Genomic DNA, 14,627 nt, shown 5'->3' on the forward strand with positions numbered 1-14,627 from the left:
ACTAGATATTTTGAAGTTGAATCAAAGACAGTGTGAAGTGAAAGTGTGCAAGATGACAATGTTTCCTAGCCCCAAAACCTAATCAAGATAATCAGAAAAGACTACTAAATTACAGAAGTGCATTTATCATTTATGGACAGCCTACTGTTTTTCTGGCAGAAGACTCATAAATATAGTTCCTCCTCAAGCATACTGTAAGAGTTACTCCAGAGCAGGAACCAAGTCTAGAGTCCTGCTGATACAAAAAGTAGATTCTTATCATGCATTTATGTTTAAAAATAAAAACAAAAAAAAAAGTAAGAGAACAAATAAATAAGTGGGCTTGAGACATTTAGGAAGTAAAGCTGAGAGTATCTGGTGACCAATCATATATAAAGGATTGGAGATGTAAAAGTTAAAGCCTGGAGGACTGACTCAATGGTGACACCATTAATAGAAATAAGGATCTCAGAAGCATGAAAAGAAGCAAGATTTGTTTGGGGGCACATCAAGTTTAGGATACTTCAGAAATTTATGAGACTGACATGACCTATAGGCAACTGGAAATACCATAGAGGAGCTCAATATATATATGGGGGATATATATGGGAGACAATAAGATAAACCCTGGGAGTGAAAATACCAAGAAAAAGTATATAAAGAGGACCAAAAATAGAGCCCAAAATACAAACATTTTAAGAGAAAACAAGAGCGTGGCAAATAAGTTGCAACCAGGTAACCAACTGGGAATTTAGCAATCAGTATGCTTTCCAATTAGCAATGTAAAAACTGAAATAGATTACATAGCTACAATCACAATTCCCAGACCATCTTTTGGATATTTAAGTAGCATAAAACTACTTTTTCACATTATGCTCTGAGGTCAGTCTCCTCACTTGCAAAATGGAACAGTAACTATTTCATAAGGTTATATTATAAATGAGTATGTTTGTATAAAATGTTTTAAACAGTATACCATACATACTAAGCAGGCAATGGGTGTTAACTGTTACTATTATTTTTCACTCCCCACTCCCCCCAAAAAGTATGGTACTGTTTAGCAGAAAATTGATTACCACACAGCTATCAGGACCACCCAGTCCAAATCGTTTCCAAAACACAATTTCAAATAATCCGCCCATACGTCTCATTTCTCAGACCATATGAAGATTTTTGGTCATCTCTGATAATTTCCTATTTTTAACAAATCACAGAGATTAAGTGCTTACATTATTAAGATAAAGGACCAAGAAAAATTACATCACTGTTAGTCATTCCTGACATCCTTAGTCTTGGAAAACTTCCTCAAATTATCAAAGTGGTAAACATTTTTTATATTGCCCTGTGTCTACATGATTTGCCTTTAAAAACGTACAAAGCAGTGCTCTAATTCTAGGTTCCAGGTGTCTAGAATCACTACAGTACTTTGAGATGATTACTTTTCTATGTTGCAGAACCATATAACAAGTTCATCAGTTCTGTCTTACCTAACACCAAATCCTTTTTTCCTTCCAAATTATAAAGTCTATTATAAATTCTTTACTTTCCAAGCATCCATAACTTCACATCACCTTTCACTTACTCCAACATCAATCAACTTTCTACCATTACCTGCCCACCTCTGAACCTACCAACAATGTGAATTTCTCGAAATGCTAAACTTTCTTTTTCACTGCCTTAACTTCTCAGTATCTCTCAACATAAAACTGCTAAATAAACTGCACTGCACTTAGGCATTGATTTAAAAAATCTGAAGCCCTATCAGGTAATGAAACTAAACAAATTTTATTTTAGTGGATACATATTTCAAATAGAATTTTGGTTACCATTAATTTCTTCATAAGGTTCAATCAGACAAACACTTGGCAATTAATTTATCCTAGCATCTTTCCTAATCTGTAAAATGAGTGGTTTGCACTAGGTATTTTTAAAATTCTCTACCAATTCCAAAAATCTAAAATTCTTTGTCTTAAAGTCTATTTGTTCAATCTAGTATCAATCCTATCCATGGCATTTTGCTAGATTCCAAAAACTCAGGAGTCACCAGTTTTTAAGTCCAAGGTAAGGATGCAACACACCAAAGGAAAACCCAACTTAGTGAATTGTGAAATTCCCACTAAAATAAACTTCTGGAAATGAAGAAAATCTCCCTTGGATGTGATTAAAGTAACTAAAGTAAATACTGCTACTGCTAAGTCGCTTCAGTCGTGTCCAACTCTGTGCGACCCCATAGACAACAGCCCACCAGGCTCTCCTGTCCCTGGGATTCTCCAGGCAAGAACACTGGAGTGGGTTGCCATTTCCTTCTCCAATGCATGAAAGTGAAAAGTGAAAGTGAAGTTGCTCAGTCAGGTCCGACCCTCAGCGACCCCATGGACTGCAGCCTTCCAGGCTCCTCAATCCATGGGATTTTCCAGGCAAGAGTACTGGAGTGGGGTGCCATTGCCTTCTCCAAAAGTAAATACTAGGCAAACATAAAAATAAAACAAAAAGCTTACAACATGTATTATGGTATGGTACAAAGAGCACTTCCCTGGTGGCTCAGATGGTAAAGCGTCTGTCTACAATGCGGGAGACCAGGAGTCGATCCCTGGGTCAGGAAGATCCGCTGGAGAAGGAAATGGCAAGCCACTCCAGTACTATTGCCTGGAAAATCCCATGGACAGAGGAGTCTGGTAGGCTACAGTCCATGGGGTCGCAAAGAGTTGGACACGACTGAGCAACTTCACTTACAAAAAGCACAGGAATGGGAGTCAAGAAGTTGCTTCTCGTGGCAGCTCTGTCAAAGGCTATTATTTTAGACAAGTTGTAACCTCTGGCCTTCTTCCTCACCTGAGAAACGATGGGAATGAACTCGACGGTCTTGAAGATTCCTGCCAAATCAAAATGATTCTAAGATATTCGCTGGTTTTTAAACCCCACAACTGATAAAAAATTTCCTACAAAGCTGTAGTCAAGATGTCACTCACTACACACAACTGACACCACTGGTTGAAGCCTCTGCTAAATGAAATAATGGAATCTGGGTTATGTACTCATGTGGGAAAGAAGCAGAGGATTTAGGGCTTTTTAGTTGTCTAATGTTTAAGTAGACCCTTTCATTTATTTCTGATTCCCTATGGCTAATCCTTCATGACATAAAATAATTAAAGACTGAGTGATCAACATAAATTTTAAGCCACAGTTTTTCTCAAACTAGAGAAAAACATTTAAAAGAAAAGCCCAGAAAAGTGAAACTCTATGGATTTGAATAGGGACTTTCCTATAGCATTTGGTTAACACTAATATATAATACAATTATGATTATGGTGCTGTAAATTCCCAGCCATGTAGATATAGATTACTCACTTTTTAGATTAATTTCAGCAAAATTTTAATCCAAGTTGGCATCCTCCTGCTACCCAGAGTACTTCTCAGCCACCACCTTCTACCATTAGTAACAATTTATTTTATTATTAGCCTAAGTAAAATACAATCAGGAAAATAAATCTACAAAAGCATTATTTAATGCATCCCAAGTAAAATGTTTAGAATATTTAACATCTTGGGATAATACTATTGAAAATAAATCTTTATAGTGAATGCTCTTTTATAGATCAGTTATATCTAAACTTTCTACCAAAAAAACTGTCAATATTTATGGATAATCTAGTTTATTTTATAGGTCTTGAGACTACTTACCCTGTTCAGAATTTCATAAAGTATCTATTTTGAGCTATGTGACTTTTAAAACCATACATTTAGGCCATTATACACCTCAGATCATTTATTCATTTGTAAAACTAATTTTAAGGACATAAATAATTCCTCTATGATGCTACAGTAAATGTTTCAGTACCACTGTAAGAGGGTGGTCCTTAAAAAAAAAAACAGCAATTCCTATCGGCACAAATGCTTTTTGATTTACTCTTCTCAAACCAGTAAAGCTTTGACATTGGGTAAGATTATTTTTGTCACTTTTTTTTATCATTGTGAACTGTGTTTATTAATAAGGGTGGGATTATACCGTTACAAAATTCCTTGCGATTTTTATATTTCTTTTTATTTCTCTAACCTTTTTCTTCCCAGACTTTTAATTCACATGAGGCAGCCCCTAGAAATTATTTCTTGACATTTGATTGTCACTTTCTATTTATACTTTATAGGAACAAAATGAATACATCCACTCCACTCTGTTCTTCAGGATAACAGTTTCTTGAAGTATAATAGATCAACTGACTCAAAAGTTAATCTTTTTAAGGTAATTACTGAGCTTATATAAATAATTTATTTCACAGAACACAACCCATCATTTTTGTTTTGTTTTAATTTGGTTTCTTGGAGTATGAAGCTAAAGATTCTGACTCAAATGTTTTTTTACAAGTCTGTTACTGTTTCATTGTTTACTCTAAGGAACATAACGTAACTACATTTGAGGTTTTTGTCAAAGCTTTCGTATTTAATTATTTTTTTCATGATTCCAAGCCCATTTGGGATTCAAGGATAAACTGTGTGAATGTTCACTATATATTTCTTTTACTAAAATATGAAGATTAGGAAAAAGTCTAATAAACTTGTGAAACTGAAATTAGAATTTGGACCCAAATGCTAACATTCACAAATAAAATTTTCTATACATTCTATAGATGTAGGAGACTTATTAATTTATATTATTCTATAAACATATACTCTATATTAAACTTGATTTAACCACATTCCACGGGTTGAATTTGAGGGGTATTTTTAAAGTGTTGAGAGTTTAGTGTTTATTTTTGTAATCCAACAACTTTATCCAAAAATGTAGAAAATTTTTCTGGCTGGCCAGGAGGAAAACATTTCAGTGTTGATAAGTCCATTGACTGTAACAGCCCAGGAAGCATGCTAAAACAAAAGAAGAAAAATATTAGGTAACATGGGAGAAAATTTCATAATTCAATTCTGCCCACTTGATGACTGAATCTAACTTCCAAGAATAATGTGATGCTTCTCAAACTATGTGAATTTTAATGTATTTTAATATTACAGGTATGTACACTAATAATAAAACAACACAAAGAGCTTATGTCAATAGCAATGCAACAGTCACTTAATCTTTTATGTCAACTGAAATAGTTCAGAAATGTTATTTCATGAAAAATGTGGTCATATGGCTTTGGAACATTTCTCAGGACTATGCAGATATAACTTGAAGTAAATTAATTTAGGAAAACAGAATAAATGAAACCAAGAGTGACAGTTATAAGACAAGCACAATAAGCTGGGGAGACTGCTAGACCATGCATGATGATTGTAAAATAACTTTTTTTGCTAGTAATTTACTATTATAAATCCATATATAATTAAGCAATGTACAATCGCCATGCATGTTGGAAATAAGGTTTCAATCACAACATAAAACTATTACTTCAAGAAATTTTATATTATAGCAGCCACTTAAGTTAGAACAGACATACAATCATCCAGTCTAGATTTGTGGCAAACAAATGATACAACTAAAATGAAAATACAACCAATTGTTGATTCTTCTCATGGCACTCATGCATGTGACTTTCTTGAAATTAATACAAGTAAAAAAGAATTCTAGAACTGAAAAAAGATTAATAAACTGGAGACTTGTACAACTGCCCTTTCAGCCTGAGAGTCAGAAAGTGTTTATGAAATCAATGTTTCCCATTTTTTAATGTACTAACATAAAAATCAAAGCTAATTTAATATTTAAAATGAAAATACTCATCAAAGGTATCTGGAAAAATTAACTTGCATAAACTAAGGAAGATGATTATTTATTCTACTTCAAAAATGGTGTTAACCTGTAACAATCTCGACTACCTAAGCACAGATATGCCAATTATCTGCAGCCCAAGTAATGTTTATTATCTGGCTTCTCCCCACACTCACAATATTGTAAGAATGGCTTCTATATTACAAAGCCATGCTGACATTCCCTCTCCTCCATCATTACAGGGATTAGAACACCAACCATTGCTCCTGCAACATTCAATGAATCTGTCTCCTCTCAATGAAAATAAAAATCTTTGTTTTTGTGTTCACTGACATATGCCAAGTGTCTAGAATAATGCCTGGCACATAATATGTGCTCAATAAATAATGAATGAACAAGTACTTGTTGAGTGTCTAAGAGACAAAAAACATAAAATTAAAAGAAAAGCTTATGTTCTAGCCAGTTTCTTCTAAAGTTTATTTTAAATTTCAACTTTTAATAACATAAATATTTATTCTGTAATACTTCCATGAGGTTTTTTTCCTTTGAAAACATCAAATTAGGACTGTATTTAAAATCAAATAATTGGGAATTACTGACCTGACCCTTTGGCAAGCTTCTAGTGTCGGAAGAAGAATTAATAGAAAACAAACCAGGAATTTTCTTCATCCTTCTATTGTGATGTTGATCAGTTCTTGCTGAATTCTAATACACTTCTAGAAAATAATACTCCTTACCAAAAAGCAATTCCTCTGCTTAAAATACTCTTTTAAAATATTTCTTATTAGACATAGAATAAAACCAGAATTTTTATGTGAGCTCTCCCCACCCAGCTTCATCTTCATATTACAGCCACCCTTGCTTACTATACTTCTGCCACACTAACCCTCTATTCCTCAAACACACCAAACTCCAAGCTCATTCCCAGCTTAGGGCCTTTGCAGTTTCCAATGTTGCTTTTGACTCTAGAGCTTCACATGACTGGCTCTTTCTAGACATTTAGGTTTCAGCTCAAATGCACACCCAGTCATGCCTTCCCTGACCATTCTAATTAGTCTTCACCCCAGCTATCACATCACCCTGCCCTATTTTCTCCATAACACATTTCACCATGTGAAATTCTCTGGATTGCTTATTTATGAACTGTTTAATGTCTATCTCCCACCACTGGAACACAGGTACCAAGAGAGCAGGGACATTATATCATGTTCAGCACTATATCCACAGCACCAAGGGCTTCCCTGATAGCTCAGTTGGTAAGGAATATGACTACAATGCAGGAGACCCCAGTTTGATTCCTGGGTCAGGAAGATCCACTGAACAAGGGATAGGCTAGGCTACCCACTCCAGTATTTTTGGGCTTCCCTTGTGGCTCAGCTGTAAAGAATCTGCCTGCAATGTGGAAGACCTAGGTTCGATCCCTGGGTTGGGAAGATCCCCTGGAAAAGTGAAAGTCTACCCACTCCAGTATTCTGGCCTGGAGAATTCTGTGGACTGTACACTCCCTGGGGTTGCAAACAATGGGACATGACTCAGTGACTTTCAGTTTCCACAACATCAAAACAATGCCTGCTCTGCATTAGGTATAGCTGAATGACTGAATAAACGAGTAAATTTAATTCAGGGATTCCAGTGGATTTACTGAAGTCAAAACCTTAATTGAAAATATGCAAATGCCTTCCTTGCATAATGAAAAATAATGAACTCAAAAGTTTATATCCTCAGAGACCTGAACACCCAGACGAACATAAATAGACACATGTGCACACACATTCAGATATTCACATGCAATGAAATAAGCATAGACACTGAAAGAAATACAACACAGAGATCACAGTCAAAGCAGAAGACAAAGGAGCAGGTTTTACTGGTGAGAAACTCAAAATGTTTGCTAAGTGGAAGAAAGTAAGAAGTCAAAGACACAGGTTGGTTAGGTAGGCAGGTAAGAATAGCTAGGAAGGAATCAAGACAAAAGGTCAAATAATCAGTTTCTAGTATACCTGCAGGTACAGTAGAAGAGATGCCCGTCTTTGTGTAGCTGCTTTGCCAATTCCAGTTGATGATTGTTCATCAACCTTTCATTTATAACCACTATAAGTGGCTTTCTTTTCTCCAAAGTCTCCAAACAGCTTCCTGCACCTACAAAAATACACCAAATTTGTCAATATAGTTTTAAAAAAAGTTAAGGTGCTTCACCAGGCTTTACAGCTTGAACTCAAGGCAACGCTACAAGCCTTTTAATCATAGATTCAAAATGACAAAAAATAGTTATGTCTTGCTCTCTAGTGTTACAAACCTGTGGCGGATTCATGTTGATGTATGACAAAACCAATACAATATTGTAAGGTAATTAACTTCCAATTAAAATAAATAAATTTATATTTTTTTAAAAAGAAAAATACATTCTTTATCACTGCCAACAATTTTAAGACCTATGATTCAGTGCTTTGCAACTTGCCCTCCAGTAGTATGCCCTAGGCATGGGCCCTGAATACAAATAAGATTCAGGTTCAACATACTATACACGAAGCTGTTGTTGTTGTTCAGTCGCTTTGACACTCCTTATGAGTCTGCCTGTCAAAATAGAATAAATCTCCACAAACATGCACATATACGATATTTGGGTCAATTCAACTTTTAAATCTAAACTCATTTAGATAGCTCAAAGGGGAGCGAGGAGACTGTTAAGTGAACAAATTCTTTTGGGGTAGATGATGCCAGCACCAGCCTGTTATCTGCCTACCACTTACTGACTGGACAAGTTACTTAACCTTTTAATAGAAGTATAAAAAATCTTCCAAAGCCAGCAGCATCTCAATGACCAATTGCTGAACATTCCTGCAGAGCTAAGCCCAGATATTAATTTCAACTGACAACTCTTTTTTTTTTTTCAACTGACAACTCTTAACACATGTCATTGGATATATATTTTGCCCCTCTGTGTTTAGGGTTCCTAACTGTAAAGCTGGGCTTCAGTGACTGATTTCCCATTTTCTTATCACCCAGAAATTATAAATCCTCTCCAATAATGTTCTTGGTCTCGACTGTTATATTGAAATCAGTATTATATTCAAAAGGGCTGCTGGTGAGTTAATCTAGTGATTTTATTTTACATCAGAAAGGTTCGAGATTCTGTTCTTATTTATGATCAATCAAAAACCAAACAGGGCGATTCTAAGGCACTTTACCTGCGTGACTAATAACAAGATCTGCTTTCTGAAGGTCTTCCTTCAGTGAATCCTTATACCTGTAAACATCCAGAGTGAATGACTCACTACTGAATGGTTCAGGTACCACTTTTCCTCTACCTATTTGTAGGACAAGTCGGTTGTAACCGAGGCTCTGGATTATCTGAAATGGAAAAAAAAGAAAAAGCAGGCCTTTTAAACAGGCCACTGGAAAACAGCAATGACGGCAACAAATCCCCCAATCAATGCACGGGATGCCAACTAGTCGAACTAGTTTTTCAAAAGGCTCCTTTTTCCCGTCCTGGGCCCCAACGTCGAGCCTCACTAACCCTAAACGATCTAAACGCCCCATCTCACCACGTCGGGCAAGAAACGGCCCTGCAAGATAGAGGAAGCAAGGCAAAGACTCTTAAAGAGACGTTGCAAACTAGGGAGGAAGAGTGAGGCACAACGTTGTCGGGGCCCAGAACTGGGGCTGCGGGAACACGAGCCCTGAGGAGAGGACGCGCGTGGATGCCGGACAGGAGGGCGCCTGAGGCGGAAGGAAGGCGCAGTGGCCTCGGACCGAGGGCGGCGCGCCAGCAGGCCCGGTCGGCTGGGGCCGAGCCGGGCCCACGGTGCGCGTAGACTGCACGTCCCTGAGCGGGCCTGAGGAGCGGCCTGCGAGGCGGGCCCGGGACCAGGAGGCGGGCCGGAGCCTGGCTCGGGGAGGCGGAGCCGCTGGAAGGAGGGGCGAAGCCGGAGGATGGAGAGGCGGAGGCGGAGAATCGGAGGGGAAAAGCCGGGGGGAAAGGAGGAGCTGGAGGATGGGGAGGAGCGGCCCAGGAAGGCGGCGGGGAACAGGCAGAGGAGGCGGAGGAATCTGAGGAGCGGGGGAGCGGAAGGAGGGCCCAGTCAGGCGCGGGGAGGAGCCGGCCGAGGGGCGGCGGCACCTGAGGTCCAGCTGCTGGGGGTTCTTCGCGAGCGCCGCGGTCAGGCAAGGTTACCAAGGTTAGCGGTCAGGCTGGCGGCAGTGACTGGCGAGCGCAGAGCGGCGAGCCCAGCCGCCGCCCGCCCGCCTCCCCCACTCACTTGCAGACTGTCGTGCGCCGATACACACGCAATGAGGTCGTCAAAGCTGGTGGTCCCTACAGTAACAAAAACGCACTTCATCGCGCGGGTTTCGCAACCCCGAATCTCAAGGGCCGGATGTGACGTATCGGAGGCCACGCGAGCGGCCGCGTTGTTTGCAAGAGCCGGAAGTAGGCCATGGCCACCAGGGGGCAGTGGGCGCCTGGTCTGTGTCTCCGGGGATGGGAGGAGAGCAAGGACCGCTCCTGGCCAAAGTGCTGGCCACTTTTGTAAGCCTTTTGCGTGTAGGAGTTCACGGGACCTTCATAGTAAGGAGGTGGGCAATTGACAATTCTTTTTTTTTTTCAAAAGTGGGATTTAAAATAATCATGAAGTCTCACACCCTTATGTTTGCAGCCTGGTTCGGTACCACAGATCTTTGAATGATCCAGGAGTTTGGGGATTCTTTATTGACTACTTTGTTTTGTCAAGAGACATTTGAGAGATGGTTTTACTTCCACGTCTGTTCAGGGCATCTGGAATAAAAAAAAAAAAAAAAAAAGCCCCTTTTAAAAATCGCTCTTTAGCTTGGGCACTTCCATCTGTGGTTCTCAAGTAGCCGGAGCCCTACAGAGTCTCTAGGCAGCTACAGAGACAGTAATCTCAATTAGCAAGCACTGTGTGTAAAATAGAGGTGTTAAGGCCTGGAGCCTATGTCTCTGTCTTGGAACCCATCCATTTAACGATTTAAAACGTAAAATTACCATAAATTTAAATTCTAAGCAAATATAAAATTATATGTTAGCATGAGTGAATACAGCAAATGTGTTACACTTAGGCAGTCAGGTAGAGAGGTGATTTTTCAAGACGCTTCTTTGTCCTACGATCATGACTAGGATCATTACCTGCTTTATTTCATTCTAATGTTTTCTATATGTCCTACCTAAAATTTCAGTTTAGCTGATATGTATGCTTTACATTGCCTGATTATATACAGAAGAGATGCTATGAGAAGAAATTCTTTTAAATACCAGAGGGGATTGGAGGTAAATTAGACCTTAAACATGGTCTAAAATTACCTATGAAATGGCAACCCACTCCAGTACTCTTGCCTGGAAAATCCCATGGATGGAGGAGCGTGGTAGTCTGGAGTCCATGGGGTCACAAAGAGTAGGACACGACGAAAGACTTCACTTTCACATTCACTTTCAAGTGTGTTTCTAACAAGACTTTATATCTTGAGACTTGAATAAACATCTTTTTGAGGGGTGATATTGAGCGACTGAACTGAACTGATGCTGCTACCCCTTTCTTGATACCAAATTTCGTGAATTAATAATACTAGTTTCACCTGGAGGAGGAAATGGCAACCCACTCCAGTATTCTTGCCTCGAGAATCCCATGGACAGAGTAGCGTGGTGGACTACATTACAGTCCAACACGACTGAAGTGACTTAGCATAGGTACATACAATTTCATCATAACAGTAAATAAAGATCATGGTTAAATAATAAAATATAAGCATAAGCATATTTTCTGCCCAATAAAGGAATAAAGTATGAATATTTATTGGAATATAAAGACAAAATATTCCAAAATATTCTATAATTCAGAAAGATCTTGCCTTATGCCTGTGATATTTTTCCTATATCTGGAAGATATAAATTAAAGGGGCACTGTTCTGATGAGCTCATGGAGAGAAATAAGCACATGTAGAAGTTGAGCTTCCATACTGAGTTAGTGACTAATTTATCTGAAACTTTTCCCCTTGCTGTCTCTTCTGGTCCCAATCCCTTTCTTGTCCCCTCTGACCTCAATCCTATGCTAACTGAGCACTAATCAACCAGAGTCAGTCCACTAAAATTGCTGTTGTTGCAGATATTATCATTCTGGTAAAATCTCAGGTTATTTCTCCAGGGCAAAATGAGCTTACAGACCCCAGAGCAACGGTCCAGAGAATTCTAAACCAGAGACATTTTGACTCCTGAAATCATGATTAAGAAATATCAGAAATGTAACTTTGTTCTTCGGAGAAGGTAATGGCACCCCACTCCAGTACTTTTGCCTGGAAAATCCCATGGATGGAGGAGCCTGGTAGGCTGTAGTCCATGGAGTTGCTAGAGTTGGACACGACTGAGCGACTTCACTTTCACTTTTCACTTTCATGCACTGGAGAAGGAAATGGCAATCCACTCCAGTGTTCTTGCTTTGAGAATCCCAGGGACAGGGAAGCCTGGTGGGCTGCCATCTATGGGGTCGCACAGAGTCGGACATGACTGACGCGACTTAGCAGCAGCAGCAGTAGCAACTTTGTTTTTCCCCTTTAAAACATCCCCCAAACTCAAAGACCAAGAAGGAGTGGACCTGAGATTTGTATCCCACTTCCTTACTGTGCAGTGCTTAGTGGCTCAGTTGAGTCTGACTATTTGCGACCCTATGGATTGTGGCAGGCCAGGCTCCTCTGCCCATGGGGATTCTCCAGGCAAGAACACTGGAGTGGGTTGCCATGTCCTCCTCCGGGGGATCTCCCCTACCCAGGGATCAAACCCAGGTCTCCCGAATTGCAGGCAGATTCTTTACTGCTTGAACCCCCAGGGAAGCCCCACCCTCCTGAATGCCCTGCAAATAAATCCTTACATTGCTGAAAACTCCTGCTGTCAAGAATTTGGCTTACTGTGGCACAAGTATATGAGCCTTTGCTTGGTTACATTAATACTTTAAATGGGCTAGACTTTAATTAAAAATCTTCTTACAGAAATTGATCCAGAAACGTTTTAAGAACCCAAGATTACATAATGAATGTAAAATTTTGGCAATTATGTCTTTTCGCTGTCTTGTAAGTGTTAACTATGCATTTTATTTGCTTGGGTGTGTTTTTCTTATGCAGGCTTACTGATCAAATAAATTAATATTACTTCTAAAATTAATATTACTTCTAAAATTAATAAATTAATATGACTTCTAAAAGATTTATGATTATGAATAATGTAAATTTCTTTTCAACTGCATTAAGTTAATATTCTGGCAAACTTTATTTCAATAGTAACTGTGCCTCCTGGTATGCCAGTTTGAAGATAATTTCCAAGATCTTTAAGCACTTTTTAAAAAATTGTGTACTGACATTAAATTGAGTTAATAATTAGTGGATGATTGTGGCACAACTAGATACTTTTTTAAGTTAAATAGAATACTGAAACACTGGTTTAAACGAAACATAATTCTAACTTTATATATTTTTGCTTCTTATTTGAAATGCTATAGAGAAGCTATGTCTTGGAGTTGTGTAATGAATTTGTTCTTTTTTGCCACCCCACTCCAGTACTCTTGCTTGGAAGTTCCCATGGATGGAGGAGCCTGGTAGGCTGCAGTCCATGGGGTCGCTAAGAGTCGGACACGACTGAGCCACTTCCCTTTCACTTTTCACTTTCATGCATTGGAGAAGGAAATGGCAACCCACTCCAGTGTTCTGGCCTGGAGAATCCCAGGGACAGGGGAGCTTGGTGGGCTGTCGTCTATGGGGTCACACAGAGTCGGACACGACTAAAGCGACTTAGCAGCAGCAGCAGCAGCAGCAGCAGCAGCAGCAGCAATAGGATTTGTGTGGCTTGTAGAAGATGTTGTCGTGTGTATTCTTAAATTCTGCTAGCCTATTAGCATGCTTATATGTCAGACAGTTTTCGATTATATCCACCCTGCACTTTTATCTTTAAATTAGAAATTAGTTAATTTAGTTAAAAATTATAGTTAATATGGGTGGTTAAGGCTTTTCAAGGAGTAGCAGTGCAGAGAATTATGACAGTATCTGTGCTTTTGTTTTTCAAGGAAAAAGAATAGTTTTTTTTTTCCCTAAAGCAAATTTTTATTTCCATAATTCTTTATATGCTTAAAAATTATTGAGAACCTCAAAGAGCTTGGATTTATGTAGATTATAATGTTAGTTATAACTATTGATATTTATCATATTAGAGACTAAAAAATGAGAACATCTTAAAATATTTATTGATTCATTGAAAAGTAGCAATGATGAGCATCTTGGATGTTGACATAAATGACCTATTTTTATGAACAATAACTATTTTTCAAAACAAACATTTTAATGAGAAGAGCATGTTTCACATTTTTGCAAATCTGTTTACTATCTGGGCTTACAAAAGAAAGGAATCTGGGTCCTTGTATCTGCTTTGACATTTAATCCGTTGCATTATCACACATCACACAGCCTGTGTAAAAATCCACTATATATTCATGAAAGGACTGGTATGCTGCTACCCCTTTCTTGATAGCAAATTTCACCACTTTGAGAGGATGAGAGTCAAACAAAACACACATCTTAATATTATTATGAAAATTGTTTTGACCTCACAGATCCTGTAAAGGAATATGAGACTTAAAAAAGACAGAACTTAGAAAATGAATTTTATTTAGGTTTGTTTATAATACCTGAATCTGAAAAGAATCTACAAAACGTTAAAATGTTTAGAGTACTGCATTAGTTTCGATGGTATTGCTTCCTTTATTTAGTAAATAATGCTTCCACCTACCATAGGAAAACAGGGGAAAAGTGGAAACAGTGGCAGATAATTTCTTGGGCTCCAAAATCAGTGCAGACAGTGACTGCAGCCATGAAATTAAAAGATGATTGCTCCTTGGAAGAAAACCTATGAGAAACCTAGGTAGTGTATTAAAAAGAAGAGACATTACTTTGCCAA

At 38.4% G+C, this 14,627-nt stretch overlaps 1 protein-coding gene across 6 annotated transcripts in view; it reads right to left on the reverse strand.

The window, feature by feature from the left end:
- Positions 1–10,073, reverse strand: part of ALG13 (ALG13 UDP-N-acetylglucosaminyltransferase subunit) — an 83,960-nt gene extending 73,887 nt beyond the window's left edge. Inside the window, exons 1-5 of one of the 6 annotated variants that reach the window (XR_003106905.2) lie at positions 9,940–10,073; positions 8,869–9,031; positions 7,681–7,819; positions 6,281–6,396; positions 3,895–4,839 (exon numbers count right to left, since the gene is read on the reverse strand). Coding sequence is in view for 3 of the 6 variants with exons in the window: in XM_025277376.2 (XP_025133161.1) it covers positions 4,725–4,839; positions 7,681–7,819; positions 8,869–9,031; positions 9,940–10,020 (498 nt within the window). In the remaining 3 variants the exon portion in view is untranslated. Of the gene's footprint in view, positions 1–3,894; positions 4,840–6,280; positions 6,397–7,680; positions 7,820–8,868; positions 9,032–9,800 lie in introns of those variants that run through there. The other 5 variants (XM_025277376.2, XM_044937510.1, XR_006548868.1 and 2 more) reach the window with 5 other exon arrangements.
- Between the last annotated feature and the right edge of the window lie 4,554 nt (positions 10,074–14,627).

Source organism: Bubalus bubalis, chromosome X (genome assembly GCF_019923935.1).
Source record: "Bubalus bubalis isolate 160015118507 breed Murrah chromosome X, NDDB_SH_1, whole genome shotgun sequence".
Taxonomy (NCBI): Eukaryota; Metazoa; Chordata; class Mammalia; order Artiodactyla; family Bovidae; genus Bubalus; species Bubalus bubalis.